The 25,646-nt window shown below is 34.1% G+C and overlaps 3 protein-coding genes across 3 annotated transcripts; 1 reads left to right on the plus strand and 2 right to left on the minus strand.

Moving 5' to 3' along the window:
• Positions 1-13: 13 nt before the first annotated feature.
• On the minus strand, positions 14-1,758 carry LOC112420051 (protein MAIN-LIKE 1-like). The gene is made up of 3 exons (XM_024778657.2): positions 1,026-1,758; positions 289-948; positions 14-193 (listed from the first exon to the last, which is right to left on the minus strand). The coding sequence occupies exons 1-3, from the start codon at positions 1,287-1,289 to the stop codon at positions 14-16; spliced, it is 1,104 nt and encodes a 367-aa protein (XP_024634425.1). The 5' UTR covers positions 1,290-1,758.
• A 1,663-nt stretch (positions 1,759-3,421) lies between these two features.
• On the plus strand, positions 3,422-5,420 carry LOC11443724 (AT-hook motif nuclear-localized protein 8). Its single transcript, XM_003598881.2, has 4 exons — positions 3,422-3,644; positions 3,879-4,010; positions 4,691-4,852; positions 5,018-5,420. The coding sequence occupies exons 1-4, from the start codon at positions 3,426-3,428 to the stop codon at positions 5,276-5,278; spliced, it is 774 nt and encodes a 257-aa protein (XP_003598929.1). The 5' UTR covers positions 3,422-3,425; the 3' UTR covers positions 5,279-5,420.
• Positions 5,421-20,495: 15,075 nt separating this feature from the next.
• Positions 20,496-22,084, minus strand: LOC11423850 (F-box/FBD/LRR-repeat protein At5g22660). Its single transcript, XM_003598886.3, has 3 exons — positions 21,323-22,084; positions 20,854-21,000; positions 20,496-20,762 (listed from the first exon to the last, which is right to left on the minus strand). The coding sequence occupies exons 1-3, from the start codon at positions 22,082-22,084 to the stop codon at positions 20,496-20,498; spliced, it is 1,176 nt and encodes a 391-aa protein (XP_003598934.3).
• Between the last annotated feature and the right edge of the window lie 3,562 nt (positions 22,085-25,646).

The raw sequence follows: 25,646 nt of genomic DNA on the forward strand, positions 1-25,646 counted from the left end.
ATCTGTGTTTAACTTAAGGATTCCAACAAACCTGATCAACAATCATAATATCAAGAGTTTGTCTAAAAGGAATCACCTGACCTTTATCCCTCTTCGGCTTCCATTTAATGGATCGGGGTAATTCTTCTTTATACTTTGATTTCAACTTACAAGAATTAGTTCTTAAAGAAGGGAAGTGTTCATAAACCCATGCCTGTAGATGTAATAAAAACACTTGTGGGTTAATAATTAATTAGATGACTTATCTAGATGAAAGAACAAAAAGTATAAGTGTAACAATATTGATACCTGCATCAGTGTTAGGTAACTCGAAATAGTTTTGATGTGATGAAGGCTTGCATGGCATAGATTGTCATACAAATAGGCAAGGGCAGCAGTACCCCATGCATATCCTCCACAACTATCGAGGTCACGAAAACACTCTAAGTATGCAACATCTACTCCGTTTGCACTCTTGTCAGTGAAGAGTGTGCACCCAACCAGACAAAATAAAAATGCCCTTGCAGCCTCAACCCAACGTTTCTCACCACAACGTTGATTATACAGATCTAACAACCAAGAGAATCGAACATGTGACGCATTAGTGACACGAAACTCAGTCCGAGCAAATGATATGGAAACTCCTAATAGTTCAGATAATACAATTGCAGCTTGGTCCCTGTCAAACACAGTGAAAGTGAAGAATGCCCCAGTGATAGGTATATGTAACAAAGACCACACATCATCCATGGTAATGGTCATCTCTCCAATCGGAAGATGGAAACTGTTGGTGTCCCGATGCCACCTCTCTACGAAAGCAGAAATGAGTCCCTTGTCTATCATTTCATAGCTGCATTTCAACAAAGGTAGGAGTCCCGATCCCTCTACTAAGCGTTGTACCTCGGCATGATCAATGATAACACGCTTCATCTTTTTTCCGTTGTTGAATATCCTCAGCTCCCCTCGATCCTGAAATATATGGAAAATGTATATGAAAAAAGTTAATTTGAAAACAAACATAACGAGAAAGTTTTACAGTAGATTACCTCTCCATTCCAAAGTCGACCAGCCACGTGGTCTCCGTATGTCTTAAGAACAGAAGTGTCAATAGGACCACCAGGATATCCATCTACACCAGAATCATCAACTTCTATGTTATGAACATCATCCAACTGGGCCTCCTCTACTTCCTGATGTGGCTCCTCTTCAGCCACCGGATTCGAAGAAGTAACTTTTGTGCGGCCACGTCGACGTGCTGACGCAGTCGGCCTAACACGCCCTTCTCCATCAGTAGTAAATGTCCGCACCATGCCTAAACATTAAGTACAAGTTCAAGTAAGATATTGGCATGATCTTTTTCTATTATAGTAAATGTCCGCACCATGCCTACTCAATTCATAGTCGAAAAGTTACTTTCAAAGCATCTTGTTATTACCACTTTCATAAAGCTTTTAGAAGAGTAGTCCATTGAGTAAACAAAGCAACTCCACCAATGGGGTGAATCTATACTTGTCAAAGATAGCATTTGGTTCTATTAATATTGTGCTAAAAATGACCAGCTTCTGAACATTCTTTTGTAATTTTTTCTGCCATGTTTAAAACTCTCTTGAATCATAATAATAGTACCATGGTTATTTGATTTAACTATAGATATCTTCTATTTGCTACAATACAAGATAGCCAACACTAATGTTTGTGCTTTTGGATAGAAGACATTCTTTTGAGATTTCCCTGTATTTTCATGTTTTTGGTTTCAACGATAACATTTCCAAAGCTAGTCACTACTACATATACTAAAACTAGCCTCTTTTTCATTTTTAAGGTGATTTACAAATAGTTAATACTTTATGTTACTACTTTTGTCTAAAATATGATTTTTAAGGCGATTTACAAATATATGATTTTGTTAAAATATGTCTAATGCCATGAGAACCTAGGAACCTTAAAATAAGTCTTCTATTTTGCTAAAATATGGTGAACCAGCATCCCTTAAAACAAAAAAGAACAGGTATCGTGCAACAGAAAATATGAAGCAGTAAAAAAATCTAAAATTGATAATCATCATATGGAGAAGAACATACAACAAACCTAGAAATCTAATTGGCCTGATCAAAACAAAATTGAATTCGAAATAACTAGGATAATAATCGCAGAACTAAGAAAAAGAAAAACACAGAATCGCAACAATAAATTGGGAGAAATAATTTTACAAAACTTGCTAACCCATAACAAGAAAAACGCAAATTGAACATAAAATCGCAGAACAAGGAAAACACAAAATCGCAGAACTGAGAACCCATAACCCATAACACTTGCTAACCTGATTTGCTTCGAATTTTCTTTGAAATCATGAAAGGACGTGAGAAAGTATGGTTTTGAAATCGATCGTTTGGAGAAATATGGTTTTGGAAGAGGGGTTTTGGGGTGTAACCTAAAAAGAAGGAATAGACTCTTTGAAAATCAAATTTTATGAAAGGGTAATCTTATCATTTTGGGATGCAACCATGATTAACTAGGGTGCAAGTAGAAAAACTCTTAATTTATCTACCTCAACTTAGTAAAAATAATATTTTAAATTATATGAGATATTATGTTTTATTTCTAAAAAAATAATTACAAAAACGCAGAAAAAAGTGTTGCAAAAGTCAAACATAAAATAATTAAATTGAATAGAGTGCTTCTATGTAATAAATACATTTTTGACCAAAAGTATAAATAAATTAAATAATATTATTAATAATTTAAGTCCATGAATGAAATGTAATTAGTAGGGGCCCACAAGAAAAATAAACAATAAAAATAAAGGGAACTTCTATGGTGCATCCATAATTTTGAGTGTACCGGTACTCTTGTTGCACAAAATTTATAAATTAACGACCACTTTAATGAAATAAAAAGGTATTTGTCAATATTTATATTTTAGAAAATATCATTTCATAAGAAAAACCATCATTTCATTGTTTATAAGGATTATATTAAAAAAATTACATTTTGTCATAAAAAATAATCAATATTCATTGTTATGAGTAATAAAAATTCTTAAAAATTAAATTTTATTTTGTCGAAGCTTTTGGTAAATAAAATTTAATTATCTTAGTTGTCAATGATAGAAAATAATTATTTTTCTTCAAAAAAACAACTGATTTATTATTAATTTTACGACTTGGTGCATCAATGCACCCAAATTCATTGGGTGTACCATAGAATTTGCCAAAAATAAAACCTAAAATTAAAAACCCCAAATAAATAAAATAAAATAATCCAAGACCTTCCTTATTCCCTCACTTCTTCGATTATAAAGTTTTTAGGTTCACATTTTTCTTTCTTCGTCATCATTTATCATCATCTTTATCATCGTCACCACTTTTAGTTACTTTGACTATATATACACATTAATTCATATTCTTTTTTCAATCACTCTATTTTCTTTGCAACAGTGTATTTTCATGGATTTGCATGAAATACCAAACTCTCCTCACCCTCACCATGATCAATTTGAAATTGTCATCTTAGTGGGTCCAGATCCATTCACAACCACCATCCAAACCACCGTGATGGAACCAAACACTGCTCAACGCTCTCCAATCAATATGAATGTTCCTTCATCCTTGAATCCACGCCTAAGTGATATAATTCCACATGTGATCTTTGTGAATCCAGGAGAGGTATGCAATGGAACCTATAATTCAAACATTAACATGTTATATATTACACTACCTTTCACATTTTATTTTTTTAAAATTGGTTACTTTATAAATTGCAATGTTAATGTCGATTTTGATGATGTTAAAAATCTGGTTGTTTATACAATTTTCGGAAGTTTTTGCTGACTTATCTGGTGGTGGTTGGATTTTTTTGAAGATTGGTTTTTACCAATAAGTTTTTTCACTTGTTTGTAGGACATCATTGAAAAAGTAGCAGCCTATAGCCAGGCAGTAGCAGAACCTGATACTGAGATATGCATTATGTCTGCTCATGGTTTAGTTGGCAGTGTCGCCCTTCATCATTCAGGGAGCATCTTTAATTACGAGGTAGTACTTTTTACATCCTTTTTTAATAAGAATCCATTCAATAATATCTATTATCTGATATGAAAAAAAGTTTGTTTGTATTATGATATTCAATAAAGAGAGTAGTTTGTTTGTATGAGCATTGTCTTCTCATAATTTTTAAAACCTTTGTATTGGAATCCATTCAATAACGCAAGTTATTTGAATTTTTCTATTTAACTCTCAAACATAGGTAAAATATGCATCATCCAACCATGACAAGAACAACCAATTTAATAATTGTGTGAATGTGTTGAATTGTGATTGTAGGAAATCCAAATCCATTGACAACATGGAATGGAGTAGCTTGATATATTCTGCTCATTATTTCTGCTATGTTTGCATTGTTTAGTTTATGATATTCACTAAACACAACACAATTTAAGAATGTCTACTTAATTACCACTATATTTAGCTGTTGAAGAGTGTCACTTGCATTTTTGTGTGTTAGCTTTAATTTTATTAGTTTTTCTTTCTATGGTTATTTTGAGAGTAATAAATCACATGGATGGTATTTTTTCTACGACATCTTTAATTGTATATGCTTAATCTTTCATAATTTAATGTGCTAAAATGTCAATATGTTAAATTTGATAGTTGATTTATATAAATAAACATGATTTGGTTTAATGCTCTTGCAATGATGCCTTTTTCTGTTATAGGGTCAATTTGAAATTGTATCCTTATTTGGGAATTTAGAAGTTTATGACAACAACAGCGACAATATAAGAATGAGTTACTTCAAGGTGTCTCTAGCAAACACTGATTCACGCCTTTTGGAAGGTGTAGTTGCTGATAAGCTTATTGCAGCATCATTGGTAAAGGTATTGCTCACAAATGATAGATAATTCATGTTGATTTTTAAATGTGCAATTTGAAAGTAAGTTCTTGTGTGTTGATAGTACTTTTTACAAGAAGGATTAATGAAACATTGTTGCATTACTTTTATAAATTTTTAAGAATTTTAACATTTTATGAATCATTTACAGGTCATAGTGGGCAGCTTTACTTTGGATGGAAAAAATGCTAGCCTGAATAACCTGGAATATGAATTTTCTTCAGCGCCATTGCCTAAACTTGTTAATGATGGAACTCAAACCGATGTGACCACTCAAGGGCATTCATCTCAGTCCTTAGGTGACAAAGAAAATAATCCTTTTAGCCAAGGGACTGCAATATACAATAATACTATCCAACCCATTCCTACTATGTCGATGTACCAGCAGCTATGGGCTCACCAAACTCAGTAGTGAGGACGGGCTGTTAAGCTCGCCAGTGCAGAAGCAGGTTATTTACATGATGATTGTTCAAAGTTGTGCTGCATGTTGGATTTGGGAATGTCAACATAAATAATTTGGACAAACTTTAAGCGAGTTTATCAATTAGTTTTATATGCGTTTCTTTGTTTTTCTGTTGATTATGGTTTTCAAATAATTTCTTAAATATTGCTAGCGAGGGTCACTTTTGGTTAATGATGTTATTGCAGATTTGGTTCCTTTTATGACTATATTTGAAATTATATTTTATTATCCTTCTCATTTGATCTGCATATTTTCAAATTTCATTCATATGAAGTTTTCCAATTTTACCCCTCTTATTTTTATTCTTTAATGTGCGTAAATAAATTATTTAACCAATGAAAGTAGAAAATAAGACTTGATTTATTCTTATTTGACTTTGTTCAATTTCGTTGAAGCATAGGTATTCAATATGCTATAAGTTTTAGAATATCTTAACTTTAAAATGAGAGTAGAAATATATTACGCAGGCCACATAAACTCCCCAACATAAGGACAACGTGATTACGGAAAAATTGTAGTATGTGAGCTAGTCGTCACTCATCAGACTCTGACCGGTGCATAACACTTAGAAAAACTTAGAAAATGCCAACATATATACAGTGGCGGAGCTAGAAAAAAATGTTTGGGTGGGTCACTAAAATTAACTATTAAAAAATTGTTTAAAGTCTCGCAAATTAGACCTATAATTGAATTATTTAAATTTTTCGGGTGGGCCACTACACCAATTTGCGGGAATTTGGATTAACCGAAACCTAAAACTGACACAAAATTACATAAAATCTCGCAAAATAGACCTATAATCGTTGATTTTTTAATTTTTCCGGGTGGGCCGTGGCCCACCCCAGCCCATGAAAGGCTCCGCCACTGCATATATAGTTCAACTCATCAGACTCTGATCAGTGCATAGTATTTAATTGTTAACACCTCTAATCGTATATCGAGTGTAAGAACAAATATCTTATTTGTAATCTTTTAGAAGTCTCTTTCAGTTGTTATTGAGCATTGGAAGTCTCTTGCTTTTGCGCTAGATCATTTTGGAAATCTTTTGGTTGTCTCCTGTAGAAATTTGTAATCATATGTGATTATAGTGAAAATCCTTTGAATGTGCAAGAGGACTGGAGTACTCCTAAATTGTAGGAGGAACTAGTATAATTGCTTGTGTCTGCTCTTTCTATATATATATATATATATATATATATATATATATTCGTGTTTTATCTTATCTACTGCTATTAAACTCTGTCTCATATTCTGACCAGTGTTACAATATGAATGTGCAAAATATTTATATCTACAATTTTAATGAAAATCAAAATATAAATTTAATAAAATTTACTGTTCACAATTCATACGCATCAGTGCAATAAAAAAAAAAAGCAGATAGGTGGGCACGTAGTGCCTATTTGAAAGCTAGTAAAATATAAGATCAATGGTAATACTTGTAAGTAAAAAATAGCTGTACACTAATGTTTAATGAGAAACCACACTTTTTCGTGCTATAATTTCAACATAATGATACAAAAGTGAGGTGATGTGGAAAAGTAGTGATTCTAATCGGATATTAGTTTAAAATTGTTTTACACACATTTGACGTCTTTATAGGAATCAGAGGATTGTGCCTTTTACTCTCTATCATCATGGATGAAGGTGCACACACATTTGACGTCTTTATATAAATTCTAAGATCCTTATAATTGATAATTTCTTTGAAGTTTACATGTTGTAGATCCCCTTGTGCATGAAGATGATTTCAGTAACATTTGGTTCTTTTTATTTGATTCCCTTGTGATGGATGGAGTAGATATCTAAAACACTTTTGAAAACGAAAAAAAAACTAAAATTTGCAAAGATAATTGAAATCGATGGAGTCGATATCTAAACCACTTTTGAATAGCGTGAACCATAATTTACTTCTACTATTATTTAGATGCATTCATACCTCTTCTATATACAAAATGTTTGTCATACAAACCAAAAACTTCTAAAAAAATTAGTGATTTTTACCGGACTAAGTAAAGGAAAACATAGTCTTTGGTGGTGGAGCTACGTGTTGCCCTAGTCGTTAGAGGATTTGGGGTTACAACCTTCTCCTTTTGTGATTCTTGAGAGGATTTCAGCATCTGCGAGAGAAAAGATAAAATAATAATTACAGAAGGAAAATTCTGGAAGTTGTTAAGATTATAATGATATAAGACAATATGGTTACCTTGGTTCTCATCTTTCTTTCTATTGATGTCAAAGTTGCTTTGAGTGACGGCTTCTTGTTGATCTTTGGCGATTGGGATTGTTCAGGGATGGAAGACCTAACAACCTGAAATTACAGACATCCAAAAAGATTCAGGATTTTTATACAAACATGTAAAAGAAAACTTAATCATTAGTCAAACAAAAAATTTACATTGGTGGTGGATGGTGTTGCCCTATTCATTTGCAGATCAGGGGTTGCCACATTCTCCTTTGGTCCTTGTTGAGAAAATTTTGCCCTCTGCAAGACAGAAGAAAAACACATGATTAGAGAAACCTGGAATGATTAAGACAAGGGTAAAGACAATCGAGTTACCTTGGTCCTCTTCTTTATATCTAACGTAAGTGCTACTTCGGCTGACTGCTTCTTGCTTATATTCGACATCTTCGGATAGGATGGTCCGTTGAGCTTGATGGCACTGGGTCTTGGTCTTTTTTTAGAAATCAAAGACTCCTTGTTTTCTTCTAAATCAATTACAATTGGGCCTTTACCTAAAAGGAACAAATAATAAGTTAGGAAAGGGCAAAATCTCCAAAACAATAAATTACTATTTACATGCTTCTCTCAGTTCACAAGAGTTATTCATTGGTGTGATTGTTTGAACAACAATTTGGACAACAATTTTAATTTGAAACACCCTACAACCAAAACCTTGTATTCACAATTCTAATTTAGTCGTATCTACATTTGCTTTATTCACAATTCTATAATATGTATTATCTTTGATGTGCAGATCAGTGACTAAGCTTCGACGATTATATTCTATGCCAAATAGATAAGTTCAATTGAACTAGTGCTATTAATTGAAATATTTCAATCCGATATGCATGTGTATCCAGCAATAGAATCCAAATTAGGTAGATAAACTAATGAATGATTCGGAATGTCTTTAGAATTAGTGATCAACTGACCTGGTTGAATGATGGGCAAGTCTTGAGAATTAGACATAGTGGATAATCTAGAAGGACGGATTTTAAAGGCGAGACGACGAGGACGTTTTGGTTTTGAGCGTTCCGGCTTAATTATCCTCATCGTCTTAGCAAACTTTGCCTCCTTTCCTCCCTTCTTCTCCATTGATTTCTTAATTGCCTTTTTCAATAGTATCATTTTGTGGCTTGTGTATCTTATTTTGGCTCTTGATGTTGGTTTGAGTTTAATGGAATTTACAACAGCCTCCTTCCCTCCCTTCATCTCCATTGATTTCTTTATCGCCTTCTTCGAGTGTATCTGGTTGTTGCTTGTGTCTCCAAACGGTTCTCTCTTTTCAGGTTTCCTTTTGCGGCAGTTGGTTTCCCTTATTTTTGGTGTTGGAGGCAAAGTAGCCTTGCGTGTAATCATGTTGCTGTAAATCGGTAGTAAAGAGATGAAGAAGGGTTCAAAACACTATCAGAGAACCTATTGGTTTTATCAATAATTCTCTGCGTAGCAGAAAGAATAAGTAAAAAAAAAGAGACGAGGTAGCTAGGGTTTTTGTGAGTTTACTTAGAATTCTACGCGTTCTCCGTTATTAAATATATAATAACACGATCTTATGCTTGGATTTTGTGTTAATTGGTAATTTAGCCAAAAAAATATATATCTTATCATATACAAATCTTTTCTGATCTTTAAAACCCTAACATCATTTTTTGATTTTGGTCCTCTAACTATTTAATTGGTATTGGATTGGTCATCTAACTAAAAATTAATTTATTTCGGTCCTCTAAGTTTCTCACAGTTACTACATTTAGTCCTTTCTCTTCAGCGGAACATGTTTATGCCAAACCAAAGCATCTGCACCTTCCACCTGAGGGCTGTCCTGTAAAGTCAAAAATTGATAGGCATTACGAACTGTATAACCTGCAGAATGATCCAGCAACCATCTCCAAGTATCTTTCACATTAAACTACAAAGAAACATTACGAAGTAAAATAATACACTCCCCTAGCATCTCCTCCTCCCACACCCACAACCGCCTTCTCCAATTACAACCTGCTCCCCCAACCTCCCACCCACTAGAATACATGGACGCAACCGTACTAGATTTATCAACCGCAAGATCAAAAAGGTGCCTGAATCGCACACAAAACGGCACACCACCTAACCACGGATCATGCCAAAATAAAGTATCTGCCGCATCTTCCACCAAACGAGACACACCTTCTTGAAACCACCCACCACTAACACCCGCTAACCCATCCCAAATTTTAGATATCTCTCGCCACCAAGAAGAAACACTCCGGCCCCCAACCTCTAACCTCCCATCCTTCTCGCCACCAAAACCCTATATCATAAACTACTCCTCTCCACCAATAAACGCCAACACCATTTTTCCAACAACGCATCATTAAACTCCCTCAACCTCCGCACCCCCAACCCTTCAACCTCCATCCGAGAACAAATAGTGGTCCAACTGACCCAAGATATTTTCCTATGATCCTCACAACCCCCCAAAGAAATTACTACAAATAGAGTCAAGGGAAGAAATTATACCTGATGGAGCCCTGAAGAAGGAAAGAGCATAAATAGGAAGAGAGGTCAAGACAAACTTTAGAAGAACTAACCGACCACCAAACAATAAAAACCGACTCAACACTTTGTAGCGCACGATGACGTGCAAGCTAGCTCCCGTCCCAATCCTCTTGTTGCTAGGTCCATTCCCGTGGACAAAGAGGTAGTTTTGGAAATGGAGAGACTAGCATGGAACCCCTCATCCGTGGTGACATGGGCCGAGCTTGATGAGAATGGGGACAAGGTTTTGGTGGTTTATGAAAATACTAACATGAATCCAAACATTCAGCATGATCTTGAGTTATGGAACCGTGTTCGTGAATATGACAAGGCAAATGCGAAGCTTCCTTTTACTCCAATATTATCCAGGAAGCAAATTCAGATTGGTAAATCGCCTTATAAAACCCGTTCTCGGGGTGGATCATCCCCAGGTGTTCAATGAATATTCTATATTGGAATATCTGCGTTTTTGGTAATTCATACACTAAATCAGTGGTCCTCTGTGTTACCTCAGGCTTTGCACACTGACTTCTTTATGGATCGGAGTGGGATACCTCGTTCTAGGTTACCATAGTCAGCTGATTTTATGTTTATGTTTCTTTCTTTCTTTTTTGCTTTTCTTTTGAGGGTTTTGACCTAGTCCTCCCTCTTGTACATCTTTTCCCTTTTTTTAATAAAATTTTCTTTGAGATTGGCAGTATAGGATGAAGGTTCTTCGGGGTGCTAACCTAGTTGGGATGTCATCGCTTCACCTTGATGCCTCGCCAATCTCCTAGCTTAGCAAGAAAATAAAAATAAAAATAAATTTTAAATATTTAAACCAAAATATTAAAATAGACCAAGTATGAAAATAATAAAGATATGAAACTTTTAATCAATTTTTTGTTACTTGTGCCAGAAGTAAAAAGAGTTTCATTTATTCCTGAATAACTTTCTTTAGAGGGGCTTCCGCTTTGCCGGTGAATGTCTTGGTAGAAGTTATGATTTTGTTGAATTGAAGTTTATTTTTTTTAAATATTCTCGTAACTCGAGAAAATAATCACGAGTTTTGAAAATTTTATCATATCGACTTTCTCATATCGGTACATGAAAATTTTCTTCCGCAAATATAAACACTTAAATTTTGCGACAAGTGTGGTGCAATTATTTAACAATGTTTTGCAAATAAAATAAAATAATATATTTAATAGAAACACTACATTAATGTAGATATTATAAAAATAGTTATTAGTTTTCAAAACTGTCATATTAACTTTCTCATCTTGCTACATAAAAATTTGTTTCAAGATATAAAAGCAAATAAAATCCGAAGGAGCACAATGCAAATATTTAACATATTTTTTACATATAAAATGCAAAAATATTTAATACAAACATTACATTTATTCTGAAAATTTTCATTTAATAGCTTTAAACAATTTATCTGATCCAAACGAAAGATAGTACCTAAAATAAATCACAATTCAGTTTATCACAAATGAAATATTGTTGTAGTTCATCAAATCTAAATAAAAGTATGAATTTATATTAAAGAATGATATTTAAAATATAAAAATCAAATGAATGAATTCATATATTTTTTTTAAAAGATTTACTATTTCATAAATATACACATAAAATGATTTTTATTTTGAACTAAAGCTAGGTTATAAGAAAACTGGAAAAAAAAAAAAGAACATTGCTCACTAGTAAGATATTTTCGCATTCCAAATTGTTACATGAAATATGTATTGGTCAAGTGGTTTGGGAGTATGACTCATCACTCAAGCTTTTTTTTTTTTTTTTTTTGACAAAGACTCAGTCACTCAAGTTAGTGTGTGCACCCAGGTTCGATTTCTTGGTTTGATATTTTTAATTTTTAATGATTTTTGAAAAGCCATTTTTAAACCAAGTTCAACTAAATTGGAATGAATGCATGATCATTGGCAATAAATTCTTTAGGATTGCGGTTTCAAATGTTCATGACCCCATGTTTGAATGGTTGAAGAAGATGAATGAAAGAATGGGAATTATAATAACATTAAATTCTAACCCTGCCAAGTAAATTTTCTATGTCTAGGCCAATAACAATGAACACTATATGTAGATGATGTTACAAAATCTTGTGTTAATAACAAGCTATATATATAACCTAGAATCGAATCAAAATTTATTAGACGGTGAAAAGCATTACGAAAAGGAAAATGCGTTGAACATAATTCAAATGCCATTTTAAGAGGACATCATAGATTAGATGGTCCAAACAGTTCCATATAGGTTCCTCATTCAACCCTAAGCTAGAGTGTTTCGGATTATAATAACATATAATAACATAATAAAAGAGAATATAGATTATACATGCAAAGAGTGATAAGAATTGTCTTCAGTCATGTAATTTCCATTGCTAAAAAGTGCCACCTGATCGCCGTCAAGATTCCAAACCCTTGTTTTTGGATGAAAAAACACATTATTATGCATGCATGTTTACGCAACGCGCATAAGTGTTGTGTTTTAGACTGTAAAACATGCGGCAACTTTGATTCGGGTGTGTGCCTTCGTCCTTCAAGACGCACACATGGCTCAGGAACACTTTTCCCCGATTTCTTCTCTCTTCATGGAATTTTCATCTTTGATATGTTCTTTGGATTTCAATATCTTCATTGTTTTTGGTCTTCATGCTTCGGTCACTTCTTCGGGGTGTCATCTGATCGGATCAACCCCATGGTCTAAACTAAAAAGATTATGATATCTGTTGTGAATCCGGTTGAAACTCACACCAATGAAAAACAAAGATGTGTGGAGCAAGAGATAGTGGTAATCTATGAGCAAAATGGTTTCCAAGCAACAACAACAAAACAGCCCTAGACTAGTGTAGAGCAAAACCACACAAAGAGATAACAAAGCATAAACAAGATAAGCAAGAAAGGAAGAACAAAACACCAAGAAGATTGTTGACCCAGTTCAGCCAATATGGCCTAATCTGGGGGAGAGAGCAGCTCTCCAATCCAATATGATGAAAGTGTTACAAAGGGTTACAAGAAACAATAGCCTTCAAGCTTACACAAGAACAAACCCTAGATTCTACCCTTTGGTATTTCCCCACTCTCACAATATGAACCCTAAAAGAGAAGACACTAGAGGAAGCTTTAGATCCTTCCAACTAATGAACTCCTCACTACCCAAGGTGATTACAATGTTTTTTCCCAACCCAAGAGACACTCTCAACAAAGACACTCAACCCTTTGGTTCCCTCCTTTGTTATCCAAGTTTCTCTCTCTAAGCTCTTCCAAGCTCTATCCCAAATCTGCACAAGAACACAATATATACTAGTCTTCCTCTGAAGAAATCGTGCCATGATTTTCAAATCGTGTCACGATTTGCGTCTGACCCAAGGTATGACCAGTCCTTATCAGTGATACTTAACGAGCAAGTTTCTGAATCGTGTCACGATTTCCCAAGATCGTGCCACGATTTGGCGTCCTGCAAACTAGCTCACGGCACCTTGAAATTGTGTCACGATGCCAAAATCGTGTCACGATTTCTCTGTTCTTCCAGAACACAAATTTGAAGCCAATATCAACAATATCCTATAGAGTTGTCTTGTTAGGGAATTACAAGATGCATGTTGACTCAATTTAAAATACTACTGACTCTTTCCTAAGATACTAGTAACTCACTCTGATCCTCAATAAAATCCTAAAATACAAGACAAAAAGAGTCTATAAAATAGTACAATACATTCTTTTATGTGGAATCATCAAAGATTCACTTTACATAGCATATACTATTAATTCATAGTGTCCAGAACTTTGATTCCTATGGAATATATCTTGCGAATTTTAACTCATTGTGTGCCTTTGTATACTCTGATGCAACATGTTTTGAGCTTTGACAAAAGACATGTTAAACTAAAATGGGATAATGAACAACTGCCTTTAAGTTTTGTTGATAACAAATTATTTGAGAGAAAGTGATACTCTGATGTCTGTTTAAGTGTGAAGGAACAGCTATGTATTTTTTCATTTGTGGTCAAATTTCTGGGTTCAACATAAAGTTCACCTTATATAGTCAAGGTACTGTGGACAACTCATGATATGTGAACAACCCGAATCATCATCTGTGGTCAATCCAAGTTAACGCTATGTGAACAACATATTCTGGATATGTTCATCATTTGTACCTATAATCCAAGTTAACCCAAAACATTCTTTTGTATATATATATATATATATAGTTTGAGATAGAAAGTCCTATGGTTTGACGCAAAAGAAAGGACTATGAGTTTTAGTGAATCGGTAATCAAAAAGATTATAGTGGATAAATTTTTTGAAGTGTGAGGGGATTGGACGTAAATTCGGATTATAGGTGAATCAGGATAGATACTATGCATCATTGCTCTTTCCCTTATCTCTCTTTACAATTCCGTGTTTTATTTTATCAATATAACTACATCCCAGAAAAAGAGAAACTAAACGAACAAGAACCAAACACGGTTCAAACTTTCTTGTATTTTTCTCACCTACAAGACATTCTAGAAAACCTAGTGGATCCTTCCAACACTTGTCATTCGTCTCTTCTAGATCCTTAGTATCCTGTCACATATTTATTTTTCAAAACAAAATACACTTGAATGAGAGTTATATGGAAAAATTTACCAAAAAAAAGAGTTACCAAGGAATTTTTTTATAAAGATACCTAACCTAAATGACAAGATTTTGAAGTTTGGGAGAATGTTTAAGAATTCCAAGTAACCAAATCCACTTCGCATACCAATCTACGGTGTACATCTTTTAAGTTAAGCTTCAAGTAAGTCAGACTTCTAAAATTGGAAAGAGTGGGGAACTCGAGAGTGTGAAATTATTCTAGATAATGAAGTGACAGAAAATGGTAAGCTTGTCCATCTTAGATTTCTTGTAGAATACAAAAACTATTGAGTATGAATAAAGCCCCGAAGAATCCTAATGGATAAGTTGTATGAAGAAGAAAATGGATTCAATTAAAAACAACAAACATGGTCAAATGTTGAGTTACCAAAAGGAAATAGGCCATTTGAGTGAAATGGGTATACAAATTGATGTTAAATCCTAAAAGTGAAATAGTTAGACACAAAGCGAGACTGGTGGCAAATTGGTTTCATCAAAAGGAATGTATTGATTTTAAAGAAGTGTATGCACCAGTTGTTAGAATTTAAACAATAAGATTAGTTATTGCCATTGCCAATACCATCAACAAGTCTATACATCAAATGGATGTAAAGTGTGCATTTTTAAATGGTCCATTAGATGATGATGATTTTGTAGCACAACATCTAGACTTTGAAGTGAAAACCATGAATCAAAGGTGTATAGACTGTGAAAAGCTCTCTATGGAATGAAGTAGGTACCAAGGCTATATAGACTGTGCAAGCATGCAGTGACTCTAGTTGAGACAATATTCCGGTATACTAAGAATGGTAATAAAAGTGATACTGATCTAAATCAATACAAAAAACTTATTAGATTACTGAGATATATTTTGTATAGAAGGCCTGATCTTGCATATATTGTTTGGATTTTGAGTATATTTATGGCAAGACCAAAATCATCTCACCTAGCAGCATCAAATATTAAGGTACAAAAGGAAGAAATGCAAGCTAGTTGGCTTCACATATTCAAATTGGTATGGTGACATAGATAACAGAAAATCAATTGCAAGCTTTAAGTTCTATTAGGAGGATCACCGGTGTCTTGGTACTCAAGGAAGGAACCGTCCGTTGAACTTTTATCATGTGAAGCTGAATATAAAGCTTCATCACTTTGTGGATGCCAAGCAATATGACTATTGAATTCAACTGATGAAATTAGAAATTTGACATCAACTTAACCAGAAATCCCATTGCACATGGAAATAAATTTTCATTAGTTTAGAGAGCAAGTAAGCAAAGGAAAACTGGAGTTGGAACATTGCAAAATTGATAATCAGATTGTAGGTGTTCTAACCAAAGTATTTAAGATTAAAGTGTTCATGAAACTAAGAGACTAAAGGGGGGATTGAAGCATTGACTAACGTGGATTAAGGTGGTGTGTTGTGCGTTAATACAAAGCAAGTAACTAATTAGATAGATTTAGATTTTCTGAGTGAAGTGTATGTGATAGTGTGCAAGTGCAAAAATGAATTGCTAACAATATCGCCCACTAATTCTCAGTGTTCTGCAGGACAGGTCGAGGTAGAAATTTTGTATTCCTTGTGGATTGACATTGGTTTGGTTGCAACGAGAATATTTACGACATTTGAAGCGAAATAAATGGATAGGTTGTGTGATCTCTCGGCTGAATATGATTGAGTGCATAACAAGGAGAAAACAAAAAAAAACTTGGAAGGTTTATAACGAGTGCTACTATAGGGTTTTTGTCTCACTACGAAAAACCATCCAAGCAATCAAACCCCTTGAAAACAGAACCTCAACTTCTTATCGCCGCATTTGAGTCAACCAAACAATGACTTATTCCAACACTTCTTTCGACTCCCGTCTGCTGGAGAAGACACCAGAACAAACCCAAAAATTTCAGTCGAAAAATTGGCTCTCAATCTTGAATCAAAAGCAATCAATCCATTAGACTTCAAAAACAAATCACTAAGGCACCCCTCAACTCCTAGACCACTGAAGAAGACACCATAACTAGCCCCGAAAACTTGGAAATAGACACTAATTACCGATCTTGAATGGAAAGCTATCGGCCCATTAGAATCTTAAAGTTAAGTCCCTAAGGCTGTCAACAAACGGAGCTGTAGTGCAAACAAAGCCGGATTGGAAAAGAGCGCAACTCGAAAACAACCCAAAATAAAACTACGACACAATCGAAGGAAACAAATATCTAACAGCGACGGGGATGGACCCAAATTTGAGGTCACCACAAGCAGACAGCAGAAGAAAAACAAATCTGCAAAAACAACCCACAAGCTCCTCGTCATCATCACCAAAACCAAAACTCACCATCACGTAAAAAAACACTGTTAGCTTTCCAACTTTCAACCCAAGACCAATAGCCACCACCTAGTGTTACTAACACCAACAACCCAAAAGTAAACACCAACAATACAAAGAAAGAAACAACATAATGACAACAATACTAACATACAGAGAAGCCAACAAACAGAGAAGCGACCTATGAAGCACGGATACGGACACAGACACCGGACACGACACGGATACTGACATGCCGACACAGCTTGTAATTTGAAAAATCATATAATTCGGTGTAATTACAAGTGTTGGTGTCGGACACGACACGTGTCCGACACCGCGACACGCCTAATCCAAGGAGTGTATATGCTTCATAGGAAGCAACCCTCAACCAACAAACAACACTAACACCCAACAAGTGGTGGACAAAGTACCAGCCACCGAAAGAAATGGATCTAGATTTACCAGCACGAACCCGAAAACCACCATGAATCGTGCAAACAACACCACCACGATCCGGATCTAGAAATTGGTGGCTCAGTGATGCGGACGGCCAAATCCAATCGTCTCACAACCAATGACTGCATCTACATCAAGATGGAGATATGTTGGATTGGAAGGGAGGACTGAGGAGGGCGACCGATGGAAATATAAATATAGAGAGAGGTTAGAGAGGAATGTTTTTAGAAAGGGAAGTTAATTTTTTTTTCCAATGCATGATTTCAAGTTTTGGTATACTAACATTTATGCTTATGGAACATGTTAACATTTCCCTTGTTTAAATTATTATTGTCTAATGCTAGCCTCTATTAGAAACCATGATAAGCTATATAGGAGCAGGACACGCGAAAAATGATGGTGCATATAAAAATGACAGGAAGTGAAAATGGTGCAAGCCTTGTGAAAATTATTAATAGAGAGTTTTGTCAACAACGAAGATTGTCAAGATAAGATTCGTAAAAATATAAATTATTTTGGCTAACTAGCTTCGCCACCGTATCTCTTGCTGTTGAAAATGGGGTTGGAGCTGATTGAAGATCCAGGAATGTAGCAATAGGTTGTCTCATAAGGTTCAGAGGATATTCCTGATAAGGTTGGAGCAATGTGAAGTGCTATTGGAAACTGGTTTCAAATTCAAAGCCACTACAATAAAATTGAACAGTGTACATGTTGTGCCGTGATATCCTTAGGTAGTGAAATATGATATCAATGCATGCATTACTATTATCAAATTTATTTTTTAGCATTTGGATTAAGAAAAATATTAGCAATAAACCATCTAAAGAAAGCCTTGTCTAAAAGAACTACAATCCACAACTTAAATCATCAATTGATGTTTACCAACTCAATCACATATCAGCAAATTCTGTGCTCATTTATCTTCTCTAAACATTTATCTCACTCTACCAAACTGAATTATTTCACCATTGTTTCCTCATCTATAGTTTTTACTGTATGACTTATGAAGGCATTCCATTACTATGATTTCTTTGCTTTTTCCATGCAACAACTGCAATCCTTAATTAAAGTATGATTCATATCATGGGGAAGTACATTAATCACTGCTACTCTATCATATTCCTGACTGCAAAACTTGCAGATAAGCGGAACACACTGAGGTTCGTATCGAGGGTGAATTTCAAAACATGAGGTTTTAATAGCACAACGCATCACACAACTCGACTGATTCATCCCTAACCAATCTTTTAATTATGTTTAACGTTATTACTTATATTATCATATAATTATTGCGTTACAAGTTAAAAGTTTCATGAGAATATATACCAAAGTTGAATGATTTTCATAAAGAAATCCATATTAGGAAATACACCGACAACTATGTAAATTAGTACACCTATTCTTTGAGAGTCATTCACCAACTTGATGCAATTTTTTCTTTTTCATCATGTACTGAAATTTTCCTCTTATTCGTACCTCTTTTCTTTTTAGGAATCCAGATTTTTAACAATTATTAGGTATGTACGCTCCATCTTTTTCATTCACATGGACAAATCGAAAAACCATGAGTTCTATTGCTCTAGGCTGTGCTAAAATGAAACAGTGAATACTATTCAGATTTGATTATGGGAAAAAAATACATTAAAAGAGAAAACGTGTAACTAGATTATTTCATCAAACTACACTCTTGATCTATCATTGTTTTCCTGTGACAAATAAGTAATGTTTTGAGGGAACTTGTGAGCAAGAGAAGAGACACGATTATTGTTGGTGAGAGTCTAGCGGATGTTGAGGAAGGTGCTAAAATTTATGAGTGTGTCTTGTTTACTTTAAGAATATTAGCAAGAAGGAAGTTGAAAGGAAGATTGTAGATCTGAGGAGGCTAATAAGAATTTATGTGGAAAGGGTATTATTGTGAACAAAGAACAACCTATTACTGTTCTGTGGTCGTGGAGATTAAAAAAAATTGAGGCTTATAGGGATTTCAACTTTTATAAGGTTGCAATAAACTACTTGTATTACCACTTTTCTAAATAATGTTTGAATTATTCTGTTACATAGCTCAGATGCAAAGTCGGCAGATATTCGACATTAGTCGGCTAAGATATTTGACATAAGCTACATCTGAAAAGCATCGACATTAGGAGTATATAGTAAGTACTATTTTGCAGCATAATTCTAGTTAGCAATCAACAAAACACAAAATCATCCACACATGAACAATGTTGTCAAATATCAGACATTGCAGATGAAGTATCAGATGATTTGACAACTGTCATGAGAAATTCTTGACGAACAGTCGAGCCCTGGCGTTTTATGGTGTATATCACGCTGAAAGTGGTGAATTTTTAGATTTATTGTCATGATCACAGCATAACTTTACTCCTGCAAGTAAACTCTACAAACACCCTCTGTATCCTTCATCAATCTCATTTCATCACTTTCAAAATCAAGATTTTTGTGACAAACACATACTGCAATCTCTAACAATATTTCATACCTACCAAGAGTCTATTAATTAGACTTAAAATCTGATTCGCTGGCAAAATTGTTTCCATGATAAAGTCCTTAATCTTGTGCTATGAACAATGCTCATCAAACATCAAAAATTTTCTAGAAACTTGGATTTACTTGAAAGTGAAGATTAACTCCTTAGAGTAAATACCATTTATACGACAATATTTCACCTTTCACATTGCAATCGAAAAAAAGAGCATAATCTTGAAAGACTTCAAAATAGACCAATTTCAAAATCATATCAAAATGATTATATACTACTTCTCACATGAAACAACAAGAAATAAGTCTTAACTTGCCTAAAATATAAATATTTATAGCAAAATTAGACGTTCATCATACACCAAAATACACCTCCAACCAATCAAAAATGTTTTAAGCAATAAAATAAAACTATAAATATATAATAGTTTTACCTTTTACCATCATTAATTGAGTCAACAACAAGTATGAGAAATGAAATTACCCCCAAAACATTTCCTTAATGAAAAACCACTAAAAAGTCTTCAAACAACATGATGTAAATATCATCATCAATCAAATAGTTTAAATGATGTAGATCCCCTTGTAATTGAAGATAATTCCAGTAACTTTTGGAAGTTTACACGGCACATAGACTTAATTGCCATGGTCTCTAGTACATTAGCATTCTGCATAATATATTTTGCAAATTTGAACTGATGTCTTGTGCCTCTATAACCTCTAATACAGCATGTTTTGAGACGTGATGAAATGCATTCTGGAACAGTGATGGGATGCTTCCAACAATTGTAACAACTATTCTCTGCATTCCCACAATCCTGTCAACAATTCACGTGATGTTTTGGTTTAAAAAATCTAAAAACCATGAAATTACAATTGAAAAAGAAAACAAATACTAAAAATCAGAACCTGAATGATATAATGTTCAAGTTTGGGAAAATGTGGGAGTATTCCTAGCAACCTCGTACATCTCTTATTGCAAAACTTATCATGAACACTAAGTTCCATGTGGGTCAAATTGTGAAACACGGTAAGCCTTGTCCGAGAGATTGACATCTACATGAGTTGCATAAGAAACGATGTTAGAAATGCATGCTCCCTTTTGTAGGGTTTTGCTTCCCAATTAAGAAATTATTTAATTAATGTGTATATGTATCAAAACTATTAACTTTATATAAAAAAATTCTCACTTCAATGCAAAAATCATAAATACCTTGAGGATCATGATATAGTTCGAAAACAAAGGTCGATTATTTTTTAAATTTTTAAAACATTTTAGATCAAAAATACAATGTGAAAACTACAAATATTTTGAAAACTGGAGTTGCATGAAACCATAATATCTCTAAACAGTTATTTACGAGCATGGTATTCATACCTTTTCTACATGCATAATCTTTGCCTTACAAACCAAAGTCATCAAAGTATCCATATCATGGCAAATACTTACTTTCACCAAATTAGGTAAAGCATTCAAATTTTCCACGGGAACAAGTGACGGGTATAAAATCTTTTTTTTATGCAAATCCTCAAGAATAGGACAACCAAACAGAAACTTCACTAAATAATCAAGAGATATGATATAAATTCTATCCAAATAAAGAGTTTTGAGATGAGGAAGATCTACATGATCATAATCTCGCATCCGTATGTGTGACAATTTAAGAACTTGAAGAGTCTTAAAACTGAGAATGCGAGGAGGTAATGTGATAAGACGATTTTTACCAGACATGTCGAAGTTAAGATTCTCGACTCCTCTTTCCATAGCATATTTCAAAATTTGATTGAACTCATATTGCTTGAAACAACGAAAAGATTGACCAAATTTGAGGGTAAAAGAATGGATTGATGCCTTTTGGTCTCGCAATGAGAACAAAGCAGAGAAAACAAATTTGCGAAAGCTGTTGCTATCTTTGAAGGTTTCGTCCTCAAAATTGATGGCAAGGACTGAGATCCACACCGATTTCCATCTCTTTGAGAGGACGCTTGTGGTTGCAGCTAGTTTAGTCGGAAGAAAGGAGAGAATGTGACAAAGTATGGAATCTGGCAAGTCACTGATTATATCCGCGTTTGAAACTAACTCCATCTTCTCAATTGCAACATAGACTGCGCAAAGGGTAGGGTTTCGGTTGAGATGCATCCACAGATATTAATATATAGGTTTTTTTTTTTTTTTTTAAATAATAGGATTTTCTTTTTTGGTAGTGAATAATAGGGTTTTCTGTTGTAACTCGTATAGATCACCAATCTCAATTACAATTTGGACCTAAATATTTTTGTTAAAAATAAAATATAAAACACCAGTCAAAGTAGATATTTTGTTATAATAAATCAAGCCTTAGGCATGCAAACTCTTGGAGAATTTGTCGCCCGTTTGAGTTCACAATATTCGAGGGATTAATCTCCGTAGTTGCAAGCAAAGAAAATCTATTCCTATAATGGATCCTTTTTTAGCGACATATAATATATCTTTATCTCCCCTAAAAAATTACATCTATACCTATATATTTTTTTAAGCACTATACCTATATTTCTTACTTTTTCTAATGTGTTATAGCTCTCCAATTTCTAAGAAATATGGACCCTAATAATTTGATGCAGTGGCAGACAGAAGTGTCCACTGGCTTGTTTTTCTATATAGTATTTATTTTTATTTTTTAGCAACATGAGATGGGTTTTGGTACCTAATTTATCATGAAGCCCAACTCTCGTCAAGAAGCTCCCAACTTTGAATTGTCCCATGAAAAAGGTCCTTCTCCCCGAAAATAAAGATTCCAAAAGGGATTTTTTTTTTTTTTTTTTTTGTCAAGTAGTCTAGTGACTGCAGCACAATCATTTTAAACATGGAGAAATAGGATGTCGGGTTCGAATTCCGGCCCCTGCATACATTATGCAATATCCCTAGCATTTTTTTTACAAACCCTAAAATGGTTTTTGAAATATCAAAAACAGAACATATATCCTTGATATAGTGAAAGCCTAATGCTATGTACAGCGAAATGTAAAATCACAATTTCTTCTGGAATGACATAGCACAATACTATCCCTTGGATTTCAATCTTATTTGATTACCGTTTCATAAAAAAAAAAAAATAAATAAATAAATACATATGACCGACCACCCATGAGTCAGGAAGAAATATTATTGGTTAACATTAATTTCGGGACTGTTTTGTGATAAAATCTTTCTTGATAAATATCACTGCTCACAGTGAAATGTTGTCGGCAAAGGGAAATGCTGGATTTAGCGCGAATTTCTTTCCTGATACTTTCACACCATGAGGTGGTGTATTGTAATTGGCTATTTAACACCATCTTTTCTGCCAATTGCAAGTTCAACGAGTCAAACATTTTGCTGTTAAAGCTTTTACCGCTCGTGATGTTTTCGAGATTAAAACTTCCCTATATATTGTAGTCCTGGTCGACAAATTCTCACGCACAAACAAACTAATAGGGTTTCTTGCTCACTCAGGTGCGTTTATCATTGGCGACGTATTTCCCACTTTGCTTCTTTAGTTTCCAATACAAAACATGTTACAAATTTGCTTCTTTCTCACAGGTTCTGAGACGATGAAGACAGGGAGACGATATGAAAAAGAAGATAGACTCAGCGATTTACCTGATTGTATTCTTCTGTACATACTCTCCTTTTTGAACACCAAACAGGTTATTCAAACTTGCATACTGTCCATAAGATGCAAGAATCTTCCAACCTGTAGGTTAAATTCCTTACCGGATTGTGTTCTACTTCACATACACTCCTTTTTGAACACCAAATACGCTTTTCAAACTTGTGTTTTGTCTTGAAGATGGAACAATCTTTGGAAACGTCTTTCAACCCTTAGATTAAGTGGCCCTCTCAAGTCTTTCAAGGGTCCTTCTAAATTAGTGTCTGGAATTTTATCTCTTCGTAATGATTCAACTGCACTATATACTCTCGAATTTATCTGTGATCAGGAATATAATTGGTGGAGCCTCAGACACTGAAAAGTATTGTAAGTTACGCTGCTTCACATAATGTCGAGAGATTACTAATCTCTTTCACTTGCGATATTCAATGATTTCCACCTTGCTTATTTTCATGCCAAGCTTTAACGTATCTTCACCTTTCTGTTTCCCCATATGGTCAAATATTGTTTCCAGAATTTCTGAATTTCCCTGCATTAACCAGTTTGACTCTAAAATCCTTCTACTATTGTAAAGTTAGGAATGCACAAGTTAGGAATGCTTTGAGCCCTTCTCGACCTTTAACAAGCTGAATACTTTGAGCATTCACTATTGTAAAGTTAGGAATGCACAAGTTCTATGTATATCAAGTTTCACACTTGTCAATTTAACTATATATTGTTATAGTTATTATCTTAGTTACAAATTATCTGCTCTGAGTATTTGTAACTTTGCATTTACTGGTAGTCCAAATCGAAAACTGTATGGGAGCCATCTTTCTTGTGTTAAACACTTGTACATCAATACAAACATGGTCTCCAGTGGCAGGACTGAAAAGGACTCTTTGGTCCTACTCAACTGGCTTCTCGAGTTTGCTAATATCACATCATTGACGATCTCTTATAGTACTCTTCAGGTTTTAAGGCTACTTTTTTACTTCGATTTTAAAATGCTTTCATGAGTTTCTTCCTTTTTTCTAAATTTTGTAAAATATATGAATATTGATCCTAATTCGCTATCATCCTTCATTGCATAGGTTCTCTCCTTAGTTCCTAATTTATTCAAGGTTAAACTCACTACCTTGTGTAACGTGGAGTCATTGGCCGTAAAAAGGGATGGACATTTATTATACATGGCATTGGTGGGACAACGTACATCTATACTTGATGGAGTACTGGATTTTTTGCTTCAAAACTCACCATCAGCAAAGGTTAACATCATATAAGGAATTAATGATTAAGGTGAAATTTACTTTCAACTTTTTAAATAGATTTTTTTTTTGGGTTTGGTTTTTTGCCTCCTAGTCTTGTCTATTTGTTTCCATCAATCTCTCTTATTGGTTAAAATTTAATACATGGAATCCAATCCTTAACACAGATCATCCAAAATCACATTAGTATACAAGTACAATTTGTTTTTCTACTTATGTTTGCTGTCTAGTTTGTGACAGGATTGTAAGTAGTTTTCTTTTATTTTATTCAGCTTGTGGTTCCTGGTTTGCTGGAATAGTCTCTCACTATTTTCTGTTTGGTGTGCAACATATTTCCTCTAAGGTTTTAAACATGTTGACATAAGGATTGGCTTCCATTTTTGTTGTTGTTGTGCCTGTCTTGTAAAATGAAAATGGCCTACTTGTTTAAGTTCATATAAGGCTCATTATCCGAATTGCCGGGGAAGTTAGTTAATAGTCAATACAAGTTTATATTAGTTAATACTGTTACTTATTCAGTTGAAACCAGAATCAAGAGCATACAAGGATAGAATTTAGATATAGATGGTGAGTTTGGCAGAAAGGCACGGTGAAAGATACAAAAGCTAGATGAAATCGAAATGTAGAAGTTTCAAAAGCTAGTGGTTTACACAGGAGAGTCCTTGAAGTGTGGATTACCTATAACAAAAACATTTTTTTCCATGAGGAAAATTTCCTCTAGCTAGATAACATGTTTAAGTTTTAATTATTTACCCACATTGCACTATAACATTGCACTATATTATTGATTATTGTTCCTATTTTATTTCATATACTCTATTCTTTC

Source organism: Medicago truncatula, chromosome 3, assembly GCF_003473485.1.
Source record: "Medicago truncatula cultivar Jemalong A17 chromosome 3, MtrunA17r5.0-ANR, whole genome shotgun sequence".
NCBI classification, from domain to species: domain Eukaryota; kingdom Viridiplantae; phylum Streptophyta; class Magnoliopsida; order Fabales; family Fabaceae; genus Medicago; species Medicago truncatula.